Raw genomic sequence first — 23,941 nt, forward strand, 5'->3', positions numbered from 1 at the left:
GGGGAAGTGCGGCACTGGCGGATGCAGTGGCTTGTTATGTAATTTAGATTGACGCATCGACTCTGGGGGGTTAAACCCACATTCTAATCGTAAACCCCTTTAAATCGGATCTAAAATCCCTCATGACCATATTATAATTCTACTGCGTCGATGAAGCAACTGCCTTCTTCATTCCATCTGTTTATCTTACTTCACTCCAGTGCATTTTGCAAAGCTCCAGAACGTGATCAGACTCACTCACCGTCACATTTAGCTTTAACAATACTGTGATCCATGTTAATATGAATGCATTTTTTTATTTTTTATTCCCTAAATCCTTACGTAAGGGCCTAAAACCAAAATCGTGCATTAAGTTTGACTACGATAAAATATATTTTGTAAGTTGTTGATTTGTACATGTTTATCTGCTCCATGCGGCACCACTGACTATGCTAGGCATCAGAATGAAAAGAACAACTGAAGACATTAACAGAATAAGGAGCATTTGTTGCTGTATAGGATGCATAGGTCTCGGTATAATCACATGAAAGGGACCCATATAAAAGTGACACGGAGAGAGATGGAGCTCCTTACAGAAGGTGATGAAAGCCAAAGTGCCTTTACTGTCCAAGGCAGATATACAGACTAATTAACCCAGCATCATCCTAAACGGAGCTAGAGGAGAGCGACCGAGTCATTCAACATCACCCAGAAACATCTATTCCCTTATTGTAATGAAGTATATCTTCCACGGCTGTACATGAAGTACATGCTGTTTACAGTTGCTACACACAGAGCAGTGGCAGACCCCGCAACTGTCAGAAAGGCCAGTGCCGTTTGATGTCTGTTTCAGGAAAACATCTTCTGTGTGTCTCTGTATTCAAAGAGTATTTCCCTCCAGTTTGCTGCTTGCTGCTGGTTCACTCTCATTACTGTCTGTTACCTTCTATCCCTTCAGAGGAGTGAGAACTCACAAAGGACCAGAGCAGAGCCTTGGATGTTCCGACACTGGTACATCACACAAGGGACCCTGAATCCACAGTACTGTACTGTGGAAGGAGTGAGTCATCCCTATTGCTTTAAGCTTTTCCCTATTCTCTTTAGGTTCGGTTTAAACTACACTGCAAAAGACAGTTCTGGTACTCAGTGCTGTTCGGTTTCATTGGGAGAGGATGAGAATATTGGAATTCTCAATAAATGAACTAAAACCAAAAGGAGCTAGGGCTCAAATGACGACAAACAAGACATTCAAATCCTTTCGGCGCGTGCCAAAGACATGAACATCCACATAATAACACTGTGTGAAACTTTTGTTTTGAGAGCGTGTGCCTAGCTCTGGCAAGACGCAGAGTGAGGGGAGGAGACATCCCAAGAGGTCAACACATTCAGCATAGTAAAAGACAGAGGGAGAGATGGATCTACATTACTGATTCACACTGTGAAGGAAGGCACTGGGTAATGAGTGGGAGGCCATAGATCAGACTGTACTAGGGAGAGACACCGTGCAGTGACGCCCTTAAGATATTTGAACGATAGGAAGAATATAATGTTGTACAGAGACAGTACCTTTGGTTTCCATTATGCATGACACCTCACTCTCCATTTCCTCCTCCACCGGCTCCTCGACCTTCCTCTGTTTGCATGGCCGCCCAACCCTGGGAGAGAGAAGGGAGTCAATAGAGACACACAGATAGGGCAGTACTGCAGGGACTGAGCTCACACAATTTGGAACAAACTTTTCATGACATATTGAGTCACTACTTCATTGATTATCACTGTGCATTCCAAGATGTTCCAATACGAGCCGTCACTACTCCTGGGATGAAAATGTCATTGCTTGTAATTACTTTTAAATCCTAAGAACTGTTCCGTCATACTCAAGCAACACGCTGCTCTGGTTGAGTCTTGATAAATCCTAAATAACAGGGTGATGACTTGAGTTTCTCTCTAAATTAAACTTAGCTCAGGCATTCTGTTGCCTCTCTTCTCCATGTGCGCAGAAATAGTTTTTTGTGCATTGGACTGAAAGAAGTTCCCAACTCCTGAATAAAATAAAGATAAAACTTAGCCCCCGTCCCTGGACAACCAATTAATCTATGCAAATAAGTTTTAGCATTTAAATAACCTATACAAATCAAGCTGCCCACATATTCCATCAGTTATCTGAAATACCAACACGTCTCTGAGGCCACACATGTGGAGTAGAAATTTCTAGTAAATGGGATTGAGTACATATTAGAAATACCTGCTCGTAATGACATTTGATTGTTTGATTATAAAAACAAAAAAGAGAAACAGCAGGATGTCATATATGACTCATTGAAATCTGATAAAGAAAGTGCATGATGGTTTTGGTAGTGTATGCCTAAGGAGGGACTTATATAAATGAAAGGAAGGTAATTGTAGGGCAGGCAAGAACCTCCGTCTCCAGCCTTCGAGAGAGAGCCGGCTGGTGGACAAGATTAGGCAGGCATGAGTCAGATGACAGTTTGACAAAGCTCAGGGAAGATGCTGTGGAGAGGCTTGGTAATTATAGCAATCTTCAATTATACTACGCTGACTGTGGCTCTCTCTGTGTGGTAATAAATGTGGTCCAGAAAATATATATATTTTTTTTAAAGCGAGAGAGAGAGAGGGACAGTTGTTGGCTATTAGGGAGCGGAGGCCGTGCAGCGTGTGTGAATGTGTGAGATAGATACAGGAGGCTCGGAGTACCAGAGCAGCAACGGAGGGAAAGACGACTTCTTGCTAGTTACAGTTGGAGTCGGGAGTTTACATACACTTAGGTTGGAGTCATTAAAACTCGTTTTTCAACAAACCACACATTTCTTGTTAAAAAACTATCATTTTGGAAAGTCAGATAGGACTTCTACTTTGTGCATGACACAAGTCATTTTTCCAACAGTTGTTTACAGACAGATTATTTCACTTGTAATTCACTGTATCACAATTCCAGTGGGTCAGAAGTTTACATACACTAAGTTGACTGTGCCTTTAAAACAGCTTGGAAAATTCCATCATTGGAAAATCAAAAGAAATCAGCCAAGACCTCAGAAAAAAAAATGTTGACCTCCACAAGTCTGGTTCATCCTTGGGAGCATTTTCCAAATGCCTGAAGGCACCACGTTCATCTGTACAAACAATAGTATGCAAGTATAAACACCATGGGACCACGCAGACGTCATGCCGCTCAGGAAGGAGAAGCATTCTGTCTCGTAGAGATGAACGTACTTTGGTGCAAAAAGTGCCAATCCCAGAGAAACGGCAAAGGACCTCGTGAAGATGCTGGAGGAAACAGGTACAAAAGTATCTATATCCACAGTAAAACGAGTCCAATATCGACGTAACCTGAAAGGCCGCTCAGCAAGGAAGAAGCTACTGCTCCAAAACCGCCATAAAAAAGCCAGACCACGGTTTGCAACTGCACATGGGGACAAATATTGTACTTTTTGGAGAAAATGTCCTCTGGTCTGATGAAACAAAAATATAATTGTTTGGCCTTAATGACCATCTATATGTTTGGAGGAAAAAGGGGGAGGATTGCAAGCCGAAGAACACCATCCCAACCGTGAAGCACGGGGGTGGCAGCATCATGTTGTGGGGGTGCTTTGCTGCAGGAGGGATTGGTGTACTTCACAAAATAGATGGCATCATGAGGGAGGAAAATGATGTGGATATATTGAAGCAACATCTCAAAACATCAGTCTGGAAGTTAAAGCTTGGTCGCAAATGGGTCTTCCAAATGGACAATGACCCCAAGCATATTTACAAAGTTGTGGCAAAATGGCTCAAGAACAACAAAGTCAAGGTATTGGAGTGGCCATCACAAAGCACTGACCTCAATCCAATAGAAAATTTGTGGGCAGAACTGAAAAAACATGTGCGAGCAAGGAGGCCTACAAACCTGACTAAGTTACACCAGCTCTGTCAGGAGGAATGGGCCAAAATTCACCCAACTTATTTAGGGAAGGTTATGGAAGGCTACCCTAAACATTTGATCCAAGTTAAACAATTTAACAGCAATGCTACAAAATACTAATTGAGTGTATGTAAACTTCTGACTCACTGGGAATGTGATGAAAGAAATAAAAGCTGAAAGAAATAATTCTCTCTACTATTATTCTGACATTTCACATTCTTAAAATAAAGTGGTGATCCTAACTGACCTAAAACAGGGAATTTTTACTTGGATTAAATGTCAGGAAGTGTGAAAAACTGAGTTTAAATTGATTTGGCTAAGGTGTATGTAAACTTCCGACTTCAACTGTATATATCGTCTCATCCGATTGCATAGTACCTGTCTTGACTATGTCAAACTGAGAGAAGCTAGCTAATTAGGCTAATTGAGGCTCCACTCAGATGATAGCCTAAATAGCAGCCTACCTGTTGGCTTTTGGTTGTTGTAGCCTTTCTTTCTCATTTCACTTTTAATTCTGTCATTTTAATCCCATCTTTCATTGATTAGATATCCCCTGACTTGCTTGCCACATAAGCAGAGCAGCAATGCAATTGTCTCTCTCGCTCTCCTCTGCGGGAAGTGACCAGAGCGCACGCCTTTTTTAGCAACTTTTTCCCCCAAATCATCAATATATAGTCGCATCATGCAGCCCATATATGTTTTTGGATTTCTAAGACATTCCCAGGTTAATAGGCCTATCACAAATAAATAATGGGTCTTATTGTGATGGCAAAGGCTATACGAAATGGTTTTATACGACTTCTTAAAACGTAGATGCTCCAAAGGCGCGCATCAGCAGCTCGTATGAGTGGAAGCCCGGAGATGCTAAAATGTGTTTATGTTAATTAACAAGTCAATTACCGCAAGACCGCCAGTCATTTGCATGACAATTACCGGCTGACAAAACGTAGTGACTGCCACAGCCCTACATCAGGTCCTCACAATCCTATCAGTCGAACACTGGACCAGCCGGCAGTAACGACACAGTCGCACACCGCTCAACCATCAGATTGAGTGCGGGTTCTGTCAGCCATTCCGCATAGTGCAGGGCTTTTCACGTGTATTGTAAGGGCCACTCACCTCCTTTTTGGCTCTGTGCCGGCGGGTTTCTTGATTGACCGCTCCATGGCACTCGCCACCCCGATGCCAGCCTTCTCGCCCCTGCCAGGCTTGTCCAGCTGATTTGGGTTGGCGCTTAAGTGCTTGCTAAGAAATTGGCAGAGAAATGTTTTTTTTAAAAGTACAATAATAAGAGAGCCATGTTTGGCGTGGAACGGTTAAGCATGAGAGTCACTTCAGACAGAAAAAGATGAGAGCTGTTCGCACTTTTTTGGGGGGGTGTTAAAATGCTCGAAGGAATTTGGAAATGAAGTTGAACTGCAAAATTCGAAGCCACACGATGATAGTCTCGGCCAAACTCTACATTCTAATACGCCTACGCTGGAATCATACATTTCCCCCCTACAATATCTGTCTCAGACTGTCCTGAGAATATATTGTGGTTAAAGCAGTGTTTTGGTTACTGATTGTTCCTTACTCTGCAGTGGGAGCTGGAGCTGGGTTGATATCTGGGTTGGGTTCTGCCCGTCGGGGTCGCCCCAGTCCTCCTGACCCTGGCATCTCACCACTCAGACGGTCTGGAAGCACTGAGTCCTTGTTGATGTTGATGTCAGAGTATGGGCATCCCACCGCACTGCAAATCAGAGCATATACATTATTACAAATGACTGATTTAAGGAAAAAATACTTGGTGTAATAACTTCATAATAGGCCTTAATTACAACTTAATAAGGTGTTAATAACAAGACAAGATATTCATTCACACATCAGTGATCTTGGGGACAGAATCAAAAGCTAATATAAGCAAAGCAGCAGAGAGATATGTATATATTTTGTAAGGCAGCTCGCTCACACCGAGTGTGTGTCACAAACGCTCTTTCCTGTCTAATCGGGGAAACATTGATGTTGGCAGAAAACGGTTTACACTGTTCCTAGTACTACTCTATAGTCACTACAGCCAACCCCAGAGTTTCTGGGGTTGAAGTGATTCATTCCAGGGTGATGAATCTCAATTTGGAAACATTGAACGTGCTCTAACTCAAGCTACAGACAATAGCAGTCTGTAGACTGAGACTACTTCATTCACAACAGCCTTGTCATCATCCACCTGTGTAATATGCTATTTCTCATTATCTTAGGGGGAAACATACTTTACCTCAACTAAAAAGGATATATAAACAACGTATTTGCACTGAAATGGTTAGGTAAGCCTCGCTGTCACACTGCAACCACTCTGACTGACGAGGGGAGAGAGAAAGAGAGATCGCGTTTCTCCCTTTCTCTCACTCTCTGCTAATCCCCCTCTCATTTTTCTTGGCTGCTGTCACACATTTCTTTGCATAACGAGGGCTCTTTCCCATCCTTTCTGTGCGTAGCTAGCTGTCGCTCTACCGCTTTAATATTCCAGGTTTGCCAACAAACACTGACAAAGCACCTCTCATCCCATAGATACATTTTAATACACTACATTCTGTACTCGGGCTCCAAGTTAATCAGCTTACATTACAGACACTGAACCAACGGACGGACTGTGTCCCTATTAAAAAGACTCTCTACCGCAGTGTGCACGACCTCCGGTCACTCCGTAATAAAGCACGGCAACGTCGGGAGAAAGACCTAGAGTCATTCTGCCTTTTCTGCAAATATGTTTCTGCTCACATTAGTAGATCTCCAGCTGGAGGGGTACATGCTGTACGAAAAGCCCGGTGAGGCAGAGGTGGGTGTATGGAGAGTGGAGGCGCGGTTTCTCAGGAGAAAAGGGTAAGAATTGTGATGAATACTGATGGGAAAGAGTGACACTCATGTGCTTACACCGCTGTGCCTCTAGCGCCACACAGCCAATTATACAGCCTCTATACAGCCTCACCCCAGGGGCATTCGGGTACGTGTGGATCATGTACAATACCTACCTATATTGTTGACCTTCGGACCTACCACAGCTGCTGTAGGCTAACATTCACTTTCAGTAGGAATACATTGGGTGTCTCTTGCATTATGAGTCTCTATGCTACAGTAATAAACATAACTGGTAACTGGTGGATCAATGAGCCTGAAGCCCAGTTTGACCAGCAACAAGTGACCATTCACGGGCAGGTAGCGATATGAAGCTTGTTGGGGTTACAAGTGGACATTTCTATTGGATGGTAGTTTTGATGGCCTGGCCAGCCAGACAGAGTGATTGCTCTGAGTGTGGGTACCTGTGGTGGCCAGAGTAGCGGGCTCCTTTGATGTGGCCCACACCTTTACACCCTGGGGTGGGACATCCGCCCTGCTCAGATGACTCAAACAGCTCCTGTGGACCTGGGGATGAGGAGAGGAGAGGGGGGTGAGATATTACATCCAGATCTACCTAGTCATACCCTATTCACTACATGACTTCAGGCGAACTATCCTAAAATAATGTTCATCTAATCTAGCCGATTAATGTAATGCGAATGTGCAGTGTCCATATTAGGATAGCCTCAGTCACAAGGAGTTGGTGTCAACATCCCAAGGAGCTGGTACTATTGACAGTCAGTACAGGTAGAGAGAAAGCAGATATGTCCCTGGATGTGTCCATATGACACGAGTGAGCTGCCATGTGGAGCAGTAATTCTCGCTCTGAGAACGCAGCTCTGTACTCTGAAACATGACGGCAGTATCAGCTGCACTCTAATCACAACTCCTCACTCCACGTTTCCATGGACACCACTACACAGGGAGAAATTAGTAGTAAGTGGAAAGGGAGGCAGAGAGAAGTTCATTGTTCAGCTCCCAGCATCCTCAGGGTAAAATGCAGGATATTGACCACAGAGAGCCAGGACTCATGAGCTATCAAAGAGTCATTTTGAATCATTTGCTTTTTTCCCCACCAACAAGGCTTCTTCCCCACCACTCCTTCAATATAACAACAGCAGATCAGATTAAATCGACGCAGAGACGGAACTGTCTTTTCAGGGAAAAGCATATCAAGCTATTTGCGATTGAACGGGATAAGAAATAGCAGTGTCCATTGAGGCCTGGCTCTCAGTGTGTCTGCTAGGAACCGTAGGTATGGAACTGAGGCAGGGAGCTGGACATGAATAGATTAGGATGAGTCATAAAGCCACTCACTGATCGGGGGCTGGAGGGGGTGGCCTGTCTTAGCACACCAGCCCGCAGGGTGGATGTCTGGACTGTCTGTGTCCACCCAGTAGTCATACTCATCCGTCCAGCCATCAAAATGGATCTAGAGGAACACACACCAAGGACAAACAGTCACAGTAGAGTCCGACCACATACGATAAACATAGAAATGTGGGGAAAAGTGATTTAATCAAAATCATGGCCGAATGATAAAGACATATCTTGGAGATTAGAAGCTGAACTACTGATTGCGTCAATCTAGCTGACAAGCCCCGTCTCGGACTGAAGCCCCTGGCACTGCCCTTACAGCCGGAGGAGGCTAGCCCGGGCTATCAGTGGGAGGCCGACACACAGCATAGTTGGTAGCTATCGCTCATCCTCTGTTCTTATCCACACTCCTGACAATGCTAGTGTCTTTCACAGTGTGGGTCAAACAAGAGGAGACAGGAGCACACCAGGGTGTCGTGGGAAGGCAGACCCTCCTAGTACACAGCCTGCTTCCCTGCCTTGCTAAAAAAAACAGTTGTTATTAGTTCAGTCGAAGACAACATGACATATGAAGCATGCGCTGGCACAAAGGGACTGAAGATGGGGAGACAGCATGAGAATGTATGTGATGCTTGAAGGACAATGAGAGCATGAGACGCATGTAGTGTTGGTTCGTGTATGAGTGGTGAGAGTGATGGTGGTGGGGGTATGGATGGAGCTTCAGAAAACAGTCTTGGAATGAGTGAGAGAAGATAGGGTTCAGAGGTAGGAGGTCAAGATCAAAATCGAAAGCCTTGTATATAAAGTGACAAGTGACAGTAGAGAAACAAAAGCTAAGCTGAAGGAGTATGAGTTTAGAAACCCGGAGGGACTGTATAGACTGGAGCTATGCTATCTAGGGCTGTTCTTGCTCCATGCGCAGGAGGGTTTAGACTGAGATGACTGAACAGTATAGGCATAAGTAGGGCAGAGGGAGAGGCACTGACATACACCTCAGGCAGCCAGCTGTCCATCGACTCCCAACACTGACCTACTGTTCACTTCAGAGTTCAAAGAGCACGGAGAGCAGAGCTCTCCTGAAAATGGTCTCAAGGAGAGAGTCAAGGAGATGTTCATTTGATGTACTGAAAACTGGAATAGAGGGACAATGGTGAGGTCTTGAATAATTTGTATATGTATTCCCAGTAAATCAGCACATTTCTCCCACAGGACACCTTCATACAAGGTTCATCTCCCAATTTTCCACGTAGAGCTGGAGTTTTATCCTTTTTTTGTTCTTTGAAATGTTTCAGAGAAATCTGTAGTGAACCAGAACTCAAGAGATTATACTCAAGGATTATACTAGTTCAGATCTAGGGTCTAATAGCTACACACTTCACAGTGCAGATGAGTGACGTATTGGCTAATTCTCCTGTCATGTACAGCTCAACTAAACCACACACACACACACACTCATCCCTACATCTGAGCCAAAAAACAAGTGGTGGGAGGAAGGGAGACCTCCTAGTTATTGACATAGACAGAAGTGTTGCTACAGCTGAGTCACAGTATCATGTTGAATGACTCCAGTCTGGAGTGAAGATGGATACTGGTAGACACAGTGGTCAGACAGAGACAGATAAGAGAGTTGAAGACATGTTCTCACCTGGACCCTGTGGTCATCAGTGTCCACCACGGTGGCCACTCTGACAAGCATGGGGTTCCTCTTGTCCACCGTCTCCAACTTCATGAGTGGCTGGAAACTGTGGGGGGGTTTCTGTAGAGGAAGAGTGGTGGGGGGGGGTGTTAGGGCTCAGAGGCACCAATAGCGCTTGCAGGCCAAGGGTACTTAGCACTTCTGAACATAATTTGCGAACCGAGGGCGCTCTGATTTCACATGTAGAATCACGTGAATAATTCCGGTAGTCCGACCTCTACAGTGGGTGGTCCTTAAAACACAGCGAGCTGACAATCGGCAGACGAACGCCAGACCCACATTCGCGTGCATCTTTAGGCAGCATATCATATGTCACACTCTGCGGCAGACGGCCAGCTAGGCTACTCCAGTAAACTGTGTTGGAATGTAGACGTGGGGCTGCCACATCGTCCTGCGTGCCGAGGATAGAGAGATAGAGAGATAAACAGCCGTACCCCTTTAAAAGCCCTGGCAGGAGCCGGTGACGAGTGGGTCTCCTCCAGATACTTTCCCCAGGAGAAATTCTTGACATTGGGGTAACCTACAGGAAAGAGTAATGAAAAAGACTGAGCCAGATTGAGCACGACTACACATGCTGTATCATGTAGTACATGTGTGGGCGGGTAAAGTCCCTTGTGCTTTCTGTCATTCTAAACCATCGTCTTCTCCACAGTGGAATAACATCATTTACAGATCAGATTAAAACAAACAAAAAAATCCAGTCATTTAGCAGACACTCTTATCCCAAGTGACTTACAGTAGGGAGTGCATACATTTTCATACTTTTATTCGTACTGGTCCCCCATGGGAATTGAACCCTACCAACTGAGCTACATGGGCGGTGATCTGCTTGGAAACGTTCCATGTGTTGATCTTTACTTTCAGAACTGTATGCTCAGTCATCATTACACATGTGTGGTATCCTGGCAGGATCTGCAGGATACATAGTGAGTTAGTATCTCACCTGGAGGCTTGGTGAGATTCCTGTCGTTGTCTTGACACCAGCCCACTGGGTGGATGTATGGACTGGTTGCATCACACCTACGGAGGAGGAGCAGGAGAAGGACAGTGGTAACAAAATGCCATCTGCTCAGCAGATTTCTAATTTCTTTGTATATATACATGTATATTCCTCCTCTTCCCTATAAACGGTTATGACATGAACTTCCCCATAAACTGTTACGGGGGATTGAATAGGGATAATGTTTAGGAGTAAGCACAAGGATAGGAGAATAGGTCAGCTGACATTGTGACAGACTCTGAGCCCACTGTGGCTTCAGCCACCTTATGACTGAGAGATTAACCCATTCAGCTAACCGTGATGGCATGTTATGCAACAATCACTTTGACGTACCGGGAAGTGTCAGGGCGAGAAAGGATACTTCCCTCACAGCTTCCCACTGCTCCCTCTCTCCATGTCAACCATCGGTAGGACAACATATATCCATTGCTGAATGATGGACGGCACACCACTGACGAGTAGATTGTAGGCAGTAATACTCCTATGATGCTGTCATTGCATCGGCAGTGCAGGATAAATTGCAAGGGGCTTGCATAACTGCATAACGGTTTACTATTTCACCATGGACTCAACATACCGTATCGAAACCAATCCCTTTTTGTGTTGTGCCAGTGTGACACAACTGTGTAGTAATCTACATTTGAGCATTGCCATTGTTTCTACCTCAGTGGTCAGTGTTGTTACAGCAAGCTTGTCTGAGGGACAACATAGACTCCCAGTGTCCTACTCTCTGGCCAGGCCAGGGTGAAGCAGAGCCCAGTGGAGTGGTTAACCTGCTCTTTGGCCTAGAGGTGTGATGCTGTAGGGCCTGTGACTGGCTGACGTGAGCTGTAGCGACAACACATGAGACAGAGAGCGTCATCTCCCTGGGTGAATCTGCTCGTCCCTTAACCGCTCCAGGCTCTACTCTCTCTCTCTAACTCCTCTCCTCCTTGACATTTATTTGACGATCATCCATAATTCAGCCAATACAAGCTCTTGTATCGTGCAGACTGGGACTTCCTCCTGGCGGTCCAAATCCCAAGCTGGGAGGGCTTAGAGCAGGCACGAAACGACAGTAACAACACGCGCAATTCTCAGTCGGAAAAAGACAAACAAAGGCGAAAATCAACAAGGGTTGGAGGGATGGCAATTGAGGGGGGAAAAGAAGACTAGAGAATTGTGAGGGAAGTGATATGCGTGCTAGTGTCGAAAGAATAATTCATGGTACAGCCGATTCATACTGTACTTAAAATGTATTACACAAGTAATGTAGCTTGTTTGCTTGTGTAAAATATTAATAACAAACACTCTGGTAAGAGGCAATGCTTTTCTCCTCCCAGACACAAACATTCTGTTGTAATAAATGTAGCACCACCTAGTGGCCCAATTCTGCAACAAGAAAAAAATATATATGTGACTTAGATATGACATCGGTAAACACAAATCACCGCTTTGATTTTGAAGTCTGAAATATCGTAAGGAAATGTTAGGAAATGTAAATCACAAAGTTAGACATTACCAGAAGTCGTAGCTCTCGTCCCAGTCATCAAAGTGCACCAGGAATCGACTGTCCACCATGTCTGTTACTGTGGCAACACAGATGAAGGAGGGGTTCTTCTTGTCAATGGCCTCCAGCTTCATCCCAATTCGGAATCCTAAAGGAGTGACAGTCTGGAAAATAAACACAGGACAGTTACTCAGAGACAAAAAGCTCACATTTGGCTCAGCCATGAATCTTGTTATATTATAGCCTTTCAACTGCTCATGAAACTACTCAATATCTATGTTGAACGGGTTGATGTCAAGTATTGTACTTCAATGAAGGAGGTGTAAAACTGGGCGTGAAGTCTAACTAAACTGAACAGTTTCACCCAGCGGTAAAACACTAGTATCAAAGCAATATGAAAGCGATCCATAAGGCCTTGGACACACTCGGATTTTGTGTCAGAGAATTGCGGATGGAGCCAATGGAAGTCAACAGTTGCTGATAGAATGACAACGCCAACGGAGAGGATTGTCCGGGGGGGGGGAAAAGAACGCACAAACGGTCTGTCTTTTGATAGATGCAACTTGTCCAAACTCTTCCGAGAATAGTTGAATTGAGTTGAACTTTTGACCGACAAAAACTGACAATGATGTATGTCATATACAATTTCATCCGAGTTTATGCATCGGAGTGTGTCCCCGGCCTAAATTAGATCTGTAGGCTGCTCTTACCGTGTTTTGATTCTCAAACAGGGCCTTGGGAGCTGCCTGGGCTTTGCTCAGCTTGATATACGACAACCAGCTGAACTCCTCATCCTTTAAACCTTTCCATCCATAGAGAGAGAGGGGGGGGGTTGGTAATTTGGATCATTTTACTCTTTATCAAATATCCCTGGATCAATTTCAGGTATGCTAGTAATCATGCAGAAAATAGCTACTAAAAATGCATGAGTATTGTTTTCCTGTTGCCATAGGTAACCTGCTTGCACGAAGCAAAACAAATGAATTATAACCATCCCTGTATGACTAGTCTCACATAGGAAAGAAAGCGGGCTAGCAATACAGTGGTAAGGAAATACTCATGAGAAGATGAGGGAGTGCTACAGTAACAGTTTGAAAATGTCCCATCCAAAATGACCAATACTGTATGCGTTATTAGCTTTTCCAGGTGGATATCTGTCAAAGGTAGCATGTCTCTTACCTTTGGGGGGGTGAAGCGTGTGTCCTGTTTTCTCACACCATCCCACAGGGTGAATGTCTGCAGAGTTGGAATTCACCCAGAAGTCATAGTAGTCGGAGTACTTGTCAAAGTGAAGCCGTATTCTGTGTCCTGAAACCTAAACATGGAAGAAGCATTAAGCATCTTCACACATTACACGGTTATCCTGTGTTTGCTACTCAAACTAAATGAATTAAGTAATAACCTACTGACTAGACCCGCATATGATGCCAACATAGAGAAGTGGACATAATTCAAAGTACAAAAACGCATTTATGGTCTTATAAATACTGTATTTTGCTAATGCCATTGCATAGCAACCCATAAGTCCTCACAACTATCACAGCTATGCACTGGAACAAGAACAACGACAATTCAGACTTTGCTTCAGATCTTCCCAAAGCTGAAGATTTCCATGACATGAGTTTCGACTCCCCTGAGAGGGCAGCGATGATGAGTCGAGGTTGAGAGGTTACCTCAGCTACAGTGAGCACACAGTACATGGAGGGGTGCTCTGGATCAACTCCCTCTAGCTTCATTCCCACCCGGAATCCATTCTTACTCTGGGGGAAGGCCTGGTGCTGAAAGGAAAATGGGACATCATTAGTTTAAAATACATATTTCCGGGCTTTTGAAAAATAATGAACTTAAAGCAGCAATATGGGACTTTTTGGGCGACCCGGCCAAATTCTCATAGAAATGAGAGTTATAGATCTGCCATTCTCATTGAAAGCAAGTGTAAGAAGCGGTAGATATGTTCTATGTGCGCAATTTCTATGCTTCACGTTCTAAGGTTTCGTTTCTGCATCTTTTACTTTTGGGTTTGGAAAACCAGCTTCAAACCGAGAAAAGTACAATATTTATGGTTATGGAAAATATATTGCACAGCAGTTTAGATGGTAAAAGGATTCTCTACACTATACTTGCTTGTTTTGTCACAAACTGAAATTATGCAAACTATTAGAATATTAGCAACCAGGAAATGGTGGAGCGATTTCTGCATAGTGCACCTTTAACACTGTTTTTGTAGGCAAAGACTAATACATGTGATTAATGAGTTGAAATTAATTTATTCTCAACATGTAGGAAAAAATGTAGGACTTGATCTGAAATATCATCTTAACCCTGAATGACAAGCTGTAAAGGAGGAATAGACGAAAGAATAGAATGACTAGAAGGAAACAGAGAAGGATAAGGGTTTAGGATAAGGGTTTAGATTGAAGTATTTAAGATTCTATAACCCATTCTATACAGGCCTGAGGGGTATGGTATGACAGCTCACCTCTTTGAACAGTTTAGTGGGGGCAGCAATGGCTTTGTCCTGCTCCAGATATGAGGCCCAACACCAAGACTTCTTTTTCCCTCCATATGGAACAGCTTCCATAGTGAGACAATGATTCGTTAGATTGTGTAAAAAGCAATACACAACATTACATTGAAACACAGACAGTTAGTGTGTGTGTGTGTGTGTGTGTGTGTGTGTGTGTGTGTGTGTGTGCGCGCAAATGGCAGTGATTATATCAATATGGTGATTGTGAAAATGAGTATCCGGGCCCTGAGTGGCCCCTCACAAGTGTCCCTCCCACTGCATGTTTCTACTCACTGTGTCTCAGTAGGCCTGCGTCCCCCCTCCGTTTCCTCCTGCCTCGCGGCGCGCCACGGGTCGTCTTCCGGCTGTCTTTCTCCTCCTGTTTGATGCACACAGGAGGCTTTACACACTAGAACACTAGAATATGCAGTAACATTTTAAGACTAAGAATTCTAAGAACAGTACCAGTCAAAAGTTTGGACACCTACTCATTACAGGGTTTTTCTTTATTACTAGGAAATAACACATATGGAATCAACCATCAAGCGCTATGATGAAACTGGCTCTTATGAGGACCGCCACAGGAAAGGAAGACCAAGAGTTACCTCTGCTGCAGAGGATAAGTTCATTAGAGTTACCAGACTCAGAAATTGAAACCCAAATAAATGCTTCAAAGTTCAAGTAACAGACACATCTCAACATCAACTGTTCAGAGGAGACTGCCTGAATCAGGCTTTCATGGTCGAATTGCTGCAAAGAAACCATTACTAAAGGACACCAATAAGAAGACACTTGCTTGGGCCAAGAAACATGAGCAATGGACATTAGACCGGTGGACATCTGTCCTTTGGTCTGATGAGTCCAAACTGCTGTGTCTTTGTGAGACGCAGAGTAGGTGAACAGATGATCTCTGTATGTGTAGTTCCCACTGTGAAGCATGGAAAAGGAGGTGTGATGGTGTGTGGGTGCTTTGCTGGGAACACTGTCTGTGATTTATTTAGAATTCAAGGAACATGTAACCAGCATGGCTACCACAGCATTCTGCAGCGATACGCCATACAACCTGGTTTGCGCTTAGTGGGACTATAATTTGTTTTTCAACAGGACAATGACCCAACACACCTCCAGGCTTTATACAGGTTATTTGACCAAGAAGGAGAATGATGTAGTGCTGCATCAGATGACCTGGCCTCTACAATCACCCGACCTCAACCCAATTGAGATGGTTTGGGATAGGTTGGACTGCAGAGTGAAGGAAAAGCAGCCAACAAGTTCTCAGCATATGTGGGAACTCCTTCAAGACCTTTGGAAAAGCATTCCAGGTGAAGCTGGTTGAGAGAATGCCAAGAGTGTACAAAGCTATCATAAAGGCAAAGGGTGGCTACTTTGAAGAATCTAACATATAACATATACAGTGCCTTGCGAAAGTATTCGGCCCCCTTGAACTATGCGACCTTTTGCCACATTTCAGGCTTCAATCATAAAGATATAAAGAATAAGGCAAGAAGATAAGAATCAACAACAAGTGGGACACAATCATGAAGTGGAACGACATTTATTGGATATTTCAAACTTTTTGAACAAATCAAAAACTGAAAAATTGGGCGTGCAAAATTATTCAGCCCCTTAAGTTAATACTTTGTAGCGCCACCTTTTGCTGCGATTACAGCTGTAAGTCGCTTGCGGTATGTCTCTATCAGTTTTGCACATCGAGAGACTGAATTTGTTTCCCATTCCTCCTTGCAAAACAGCTCGAGCTCAGTGAGGTTGGATGGAGAGCATTTGTGAACAGCAGTTTTCAGTTCTTTCCACAGATTCTCGTTTGGATTCAGGTCTGGACTTTGACTTGGCCATTCTAACACCTGGATATGTTTATTTTTGAACCATTCCATTGTAGATTTTGCTTCATGTTTTGGATCATTGTCTTGTTGGAAGACAAATCTCTGTCCCAGTCTCAGGTCTTTTGCAGACTCCATCAGGTTTTCTTCCAGAATGGTCCTGTATTTGGCTCCATCCATCTTCCCATCAATTTTAACCATCTTCCCTGTCCCTGCTGAAGAAAAGCAGGCCCAAACCATGATGCTGCCACCACCATGTTTGACAGTGGGGATGGTGTGTTCAGGGTGATGAGCTGTGTTGCTTTTACGCCAAACATAACGTTTTGCATTGTTGCCAAAAAGTTCAATTTTGGTTTCATCTGACCAGAGCACCTTCTTCCACATGTTTGGTGTGTCTCCCAGGTGGCTTGTGGCAAACTTTAAACTACACTTTTTATGTGGCAAACTTTAAGAAATGGCATTCTTCTTGCCACTCTTCCATAAAGGCCAGATTTGTGCAATATACGACTGATTGTTGTCCTATGGACAGAGTCTCCCACCTCAGCTGTAGATCTTTGCAGTTCATCCAGAGTGATCATGGGCCTCTTGGCTGCATCTCTGATCAGTCTTCTCCTTGTATGAGCTGAAAGTTTAGAGGGACGGCCAGGTCTTGGTAGATTTGCAGTGGTCTGATACTCCTTCCATTTCAATATTATCGCTTGCACAGTGCTCCTTGGGATGTTTAAAGCTTGGGAAATCTTTTTGTATCCAAATCCGGCTTTAAACTTCTTCACAACAGTATCTCGGACCTGCCTGGTGTGTTCCTTGTTCTTCATGATGCTCTCTGCGCTTTTAACGGACCTCTGAGACTATCACAGGGCAGGTGCATTTATACGGAGACTTGATTACACACAGGTGGATTGTATTTATCATCATTAGTCATTTAGGTAAACATTGGATCATTCAGAGATCCTCACTGAACTTCTGGAGAGAGTTTGCTGCACTGAAAGTAAAGGGGCTAAGTAATTTTGCACGCCCAATTTTTCAGTTTTTGATTTGTTAAAAAAGTTTGAAATACAGTTTTATATCTTTATGTTTGAAGCCTGAAATGTGGCAAAAGGTCGCAAAGTTCAAGGGGGCCGAATACTTTCGCAAGGCACTGTATTTAGATTTGTTTAACACTTTTTTGGTCACTACATAATTTGACTGGTACTGTATATAAATGTGATATTTCAGTTTTATAATTTTTATACACTTGCAAACAATTTCTAAAAACCAGTTTTTGCTTTGTCATTCTGAGGTATTGTGTGTAGACTGATGAGGGAAATAAACAATTTGATCCATTTTAGAATAAGGCTGTAACCTAACAAAATGTGGAAAAAGTCAAGGGGTCTGAATACTTTCCGAACACACTGTACTCACACATACAATATAGACTAGAGCAATGTGATATTTTGGCACGGGCAATGAGGACAGTGTTTACGAGGTAGTATTGAAATCATTCTGAATTTGTGTTTACTGCACATTGAAATGTTTCCATTTTGAAACAATAATGATAAATCAGAGATTAGCCGAGACTTGTCTACACCAGTCGGGTCGCAGTACGTTCTGTGAAGCATTCATTTAGTACGAGTTATGACACCTCAGCAGGAAAGGCATGCAAAGCTAACACGTCACCCCTCAAAATCCTGTGCCATTTGGAGTGATGCCAAAAGATTTACAGACTTGAGGTTCTATACCATAAAAATCAAATAAGCATATATCTACAAAATGTGATGAAATATCAGTAAGATGTCAACAGTTAGGTATAATTCAGTAGGTACACAATTCAGGATAACATTTGTAAAAAAAAAAATAAAAAATTTTTAAATTGGCATAATAAAGTAATACTGACATAGACTTCATCATCGTCCTCAGGCGGGACCTCTGGGGTGTCCATCTTGTACTGCTGCAAAGACCTCTTACGGCTGACCCCCACCACCTCCCCATTACTCTTCGAAACCTCCTTCTTTAGCTTCAGCTCACTGCAGTGGAAAGAAAATATAGAGTAAAGGTTTGTGCAAAAAAGGATTACCCTTCTAATAAACTATAGTTTCAGTAATAGCTGAACTGCAAAATAGCTAAAGCTTGGCCAGCATAAAACATTAATGCCAAAATAGTCTTCATTCATGGCAATTTCTGAAATCTAGGCGCAATGACTAAAATAATAAACAAAGAAATGCACTGTGGGGCTGGGCAGAAAACCAAACTGATTGTGTTACTAGGATATTATTAGATTGTAGAACTAAATTGATTTTCAAGTCTAACATTTTAAGGGGGACCACACCTTGTATTTCATATACATAACGCATTACTCCTACATTGACTTACTCAAGGGCTGCCTATGAAGAATCCTATCATCATCAGCAGCTAGAAATATGGTCAAAATCTAACAAAAATTACAATCCAACTCCAATTTTTCCAAATGAAATGTGATTAACTGTTCATTACAGTATGTATAGTACAGTCTGTCTTTCTCTTCTCTGTTGCCATGGCAGTAGTAAATCCACAGAAGGAATACCACTTTAAGGTGCAACGTTCTGTTCGCAGTTTCTCCCATTTAAAACAATGGATATTTGGGGCCCACGGCAGCACTGTCTGTCTGTCTGTCTGTCTCTCTCTCTCTCTCTCTCCAGCTCAGAGCATGCATTAGCATCACCACTAACATTAACTAACTGATCAATTATTTCTGGCTTCCACCTTGCATAGGATGGCTTGCCAAAGAAACGTTTAGGAGGTAGACTTATCGATTTTCTTAAGCATATGAAATATGTTTATAGTTGTTGTGGTTATGAATGTAGGAAACTAAATATATACGGTTGCTTATATCAGCACATCGAGACATGAATAATAAAATAAAATAAAAAATGACATTAAACATTTACTTAACCATGATAATTTGGCATAATATCACAATGTTTGTCTCTCATTGACTGGGTGAAAGTCTGTACTGGCCATTATGTCAGTGTACTGTACATAAGCGGAGGTTATTACAAACAGAACTTCATAAGCACAATAAACACCAGCTCAACTACCGGAAAGTAGCATATGCAGAAACTGCAGTTAAGATCAGACCAGACTAGATGCCCTGGATACTAATGAAACCCTAGTCCTCCCTGCTCCCCAGGCCACTCACTCCTGCTGGTCCTGCTGCAGACAGCGCTCACTGCAGTGGAGGCCATCAGACATGAAGTCCACGGGGGAGCCCTTCCTTTGGCAGCGCACGCACACCAGGCCTCTCTGGGCCCACTGCCCCTCCTGCATCTCCTCTATCTCTTTCACGGCTACCGCAGCACTGTCTGAGAGGGTTGTGGAAGGAAGGAGAGAGGGCGAAGAAAAGAGAGAGTCACAAAGTCATCCTCACCCATATCCTGTGTGGCTAATGAATCATTTCTAAGCTCAGGGTCAATAACAACAGGGCAATGTGATAACATAAAAGGTTCCCGTGCATTCCCTGTTTCATTAATAAACAACAGCAACATAGCCACCAGCTAGACTGAGACTCAAATGGAAGGCCTTATTTGGAGATAATCAGAAATGCTCAAATAGATAGCTGATAGCTGACTGCTTATAATGATCACGATTCACCATTTTGTGCTTAGCTTTGCCTGAGCTCAATTCGACTGACTCTCGTGCCTAGGGTTAGACACAATTATGACAATTATTGAAAATGCACACGTCTTGTATATCAAAGGTATGAACATGAAATACTATTTCAGACAGCAAAGTTACAGGACGGATAATTATCTAGTTTTGTAAATAGCCGTTATAGACAATATAATGATTTGCCGTGAAATGTAAAAACAAAGCCAACTCTACAGCAGCTTCTTAAAGACATGATATGCATGGTATGCATGGTATGCATGGTATGTGATAAGCTGGTGAAAACCTTCCGTTAAATGTGCCCATTTTTGAAAGACGAAAGAGAAGACATATGCACATCCCACCCGATCAGGTGCATCTCAGACCCCAATGGGGATACAAACATTGTACATGTGTATGCTACCGTCTCACAAATATATCCCTTCCAGGAGCATCTAAAAGTTGTGGACGTTGAACCATGCCATCTTACCCTCCTGAGCAGTCGGCACTGCCCATGTAATGGTGGCATGAGCTTTCTTCACACTCTCATCTTCTCCCTCCTCTGTTAGGACCTCCAAGACTCCAAACTCATTCACCTTAAACTAATAAACATAACACAAACTTTCAAAATGGATTAAATCAATGTTTTTCTCTCACCCATCTACACACAATAGCCCAGAATGACAAAGTGAAAATGTGTTTTTAGAAATGTTAGCAAATTTATTGAAAATGAAATACAGAAATATCTCATTTACATAGGTACTCACACCCCTGAGTCAATACATTTTAGAATCACCTTTGGCAGTGATTACAGCTGGGAGTCTTTCTGGATAAGTCTCGAAGAGCTTTGCACACCTGGATTGTACAATATTTGTACATTTTTCTTCTTTAAATTCTTCAAGCTCTGTCAAGTTGGTTGTTGATCATTGCTAGAAGGCCATTTTCAAGTCTTGCCACAGATTTTTAAGCCGATTTAAGTAAAAACTTTAACTAGGCCACTTAGGAACATTCAATGTCGTCTGGTAAGCAACTCAAGAGTATATTTGACCTTGTGTTTAGGTTTACAGTCCTGCTGAAATGTGAATTTGTCTCCCAATGTCTGTTGGAAGCAGACTGAACCAGGTTTTCCTCTTGGATTGCGCTTGTGCTTTGCTCTATTCAGTTTATTTTTATCTTAAAAACTCCCTAATCCTTGCCTATGGCAAGCATACCCATAACACGATGCAGCCACCACCATGCTTGAACATGTGAAGAGTGGTAAACAGTGATGTGTTCTGTTGGATTTGCCCCAAACATAACGCTTTATATTCAGGAAATAAAGATAATTTCTTTCCACATTTCATACAGTTTTACTTCAGTGCCTTACTGCAAACAGGAAGTATGTTTTGGAATATTTGTATTTTGTTCCTGAGTTAGGAAGGACACCTGTATCTTTGTAGTGACTGGGTGTATTGATACACCACCCAAAGTGTAATTAATAACTGAAATGCTGAAAGGGATATTCAATGTATGTTTAAAAAATATATTTACTCATCTACCAATAGTTGCCCTTCTTTGCAAGACATTGGAAACCCTCTCTTGAATACTTATTGACTCAAGACATTTCAGCTTTTAATTTTTAATAAATGTATAAACTTTTCTAAAAACATAATTCCACTTTGACATTATGGGGTATTGTGTCTAGGCCAGTGACAAAACATCTCAATTTAATCCCATTTTAAATTCAGGCTGTAACACAACAAAATGTGGAAAAAGTCAAGGGGTGTGAATCCTTTCTGAAAACACTCTATATGTGAGGAGTGAGGACATACTGTATATTCAGATGAATACTGTGATTAGCGCCATGTGACCTAGTCAGGAAAAAGTCCTTGGTCCTAATTATACAATTTATGATTTATACAATTATATATATATATATATCATTGATTTTGTCATTACACAAATAGATCATTCTACTTATTCTGATAGGTATAACACAAGTAAAAAAATAATGATATATATATATATATATATATATATATATATGGCAACATTGAACCTTTTCATCTGTTGTGGTGATGTGTACCTTCAGCTCACTCCCAGTTAGGGTTCCAACACCATCTTTCCAGTCCATGGCACCATACACATCAAAATCAGTGGTTGCTGCATTTGTAGCTGCATTTGTAGCATTTTTAGACTCATCCATGTTAAAAATGGGGATATCTGAAAAAAACAAGATGAAGCCACACCAGACAATAAATAACACTGTGCAGAATGAATATAGCACAGGCCTACTGAATCTACATAAACTGACTTCAGCTTAGTGAAGTTATTGCAACCGTAGTCCTGCGCAAAGTGCAAGTCAAATGAAAAGAAGAGAAACAAATGAACGTTTCACACAGAGCGGCTTTGCAACAGTGTCTCAATAATGTTTCACAAAGCCGCTTTGCAACAATGTTTCAATTATTGTTGAAATGTAACAGCGGAAGGCCTGCAACATTGTAACTCGGTGACATACATCAACCACTAGAGGTCAGTGTTGACTAGGTTTAGACGACTGCGTTTGAAACTTTCAGACCCTATCAAACAATGAAATCACTGAACAAAAAATGTAGATGATGATTTATTGATGAATTATTGATAGTTCATGCAATTATGCCTATGATCTATCAATATTGCTCTTTCAAATATAATTCTTGACGTTTCGGTAGGGTATATAATTTGTGTGTTATGTATGCGCCTAAAATAATAAGTATAGGCATTAAGACAGTAGCCTACATTAACAGCAAATCGTTGCCAGGCATTTACGAAATTGCAATATGAAAGTAACTTACATTTTATGCATGCAAAATGCATTTCCATCCCAAACTATTTGAAAGATCGATCCTCTCTCTACTAAGCGTCAAAATTGCATCATATGCAGAGAACACTTTTGAATTATCAACAAATATTATTACAAAGGAAAATTCCGCGTGTTTACTGTGCACGTGTTATTCAACCTGTGTGTTAGATTTTATCATCAGATGTACATTGTCGGTTATGAGCGTTATTAATATTTATTTCGAGCTTTCTGAGTCAAATAGTTTTAATTACGAGTGGGATTAAATGATTCGGTTGGGCGCAACCAGTTCGCATTTCCTTTGTATTCCAACTAGGTGTGTTACAGATATTTTGTGATGTCCCTTAGCAAGACGTTAATCATGCATTGTATCATATATTAACACTTTTCTTTGCTCTGATACTATTTAATGTGTTTTAAAGCCAGTTTCCCAAAATGGCGGAGCTGGAATATAGTCCTATATAATTCTCACCGGCAGGCCTGCAGACTCGTTGCTCTACAACAAAAATATTATTTTAACTGCCTTGAAAGCTTTTTGGAAGGAAATTATGGTATAAATATTTTAGTCCAGTTCGCTTGTCAAGCGCAATGTCTTCCTCTCCCCAGCCATAACAGGGAATTACACTGAAGCAAACATTATTCTTGAAAGAGTACAATATACCATTATTATATACGTCTCTGGGAGACAAGACATCTAGCACAACATATTTTCTATCATTGCAGTAATATTCGAGGCAACTTTTGTTACAATTTTAGAACGCAATATATTCACGCTCTACGCATTGAACCTCTTCCTGGCTGATATTATTGATGACACGTCCAGTCGTTTTGTACTTATTGCTAAGTTTTGGTCAAATTCCGTCGCAATGAACCTCTAGCGAAAGTATTATATAACAGATCACTCA

General features: G+C 42.3%; 1 protein-coding gene across 1 annotated transcript in view; it reads right to left on the reverse strand.

Moving 5' to 3' along the window:
- Positions 1-23,941, reverse strand: part of LOC115139470 (lethal(3)malignant brain tumor-like protein 3) — a 37,145-nt gene that overhangs the window by 13,047 nt on the left and 157 nt on the right. Inside the window, exons 2-19 of the mRNA XM_029676904.2 lie at positions 22,284-22,420; positions 20,709-20,820; positions 19,773-19,935; positions 18,492-18,621; positions 15,075-15,159; positions 14,754-14,848; positions 13,948-14,052; positions 13,454-13,589; positions 12,985-13,076; positions 12,287-12,438; positions 10,729-10,805; positions 10,220-10,305; positions 9,735-9,845; positions 8,090-8,204; positions 7,195-7,297; positions 5,475-5,630; positions 5,018-5,143; positions 1,546-1,634 (exon numbers count right to left, since the gene is read on the reverse strand). Coding sequence (XP_029532764.1) covers positions 1,546-1,634; positions 5,018-5,143; positions 5,475-5,630; positions 7,195-7,297; positions 8,090-8,204; positions 9,735-9,845; positions 10,220-10,305; positions 10,729-10,805; positions 12,287-12,438; positions 12,985-13,076; positions 13,454-13,589; positions 13,948-14,052; positions 14,754-14,848; positions 15,075-15,159; positions 18,492-18,621; positions 19,773-19,935; positions 20,709-20,820; positions 22,284-22,403 — 2,053 coding nt within the window. The 5' untranslated portion in view covers positions 22,404-22,420. The remainder of the gene's footprint in view (positions 1-1,545; positions 1,635-5,017; positions 5,144-5,474; positions 5,631-7,194; positions 7,298-8,089; positions 8,205-9,734; positions 9,846-10,219; positions 10,306-10,728; positions 10,806-12,286; positions 12,439-12,984; positions 13,077-13,453; positions 13,590-13,947; positions 14,053-14,753; positions 14,849-15,074; positions 15,160-18,491; positions 18,622-19,772; positions 19,936-20,708; positions 20,821-22,283; positions 22,421-23,941) is intronic.

The sequence above is a fragment of the Oncorhynchus nerka genome, linkage group LG13, assembly GCF_034236695.1.
Source record: "Oncorhynchus nerka isolate Pitt River linkage group LG13, Oner_Uvic_2.0, whole genome shotgun sequence".
In the NCBI taxonomy this organism is placed as follows: Eukaryota; Metazoa; Chordata; class Actinopteri; order Salmoniformes; family Salmonidae; genus Oncorhynchus; species Oncorhynchus nerka.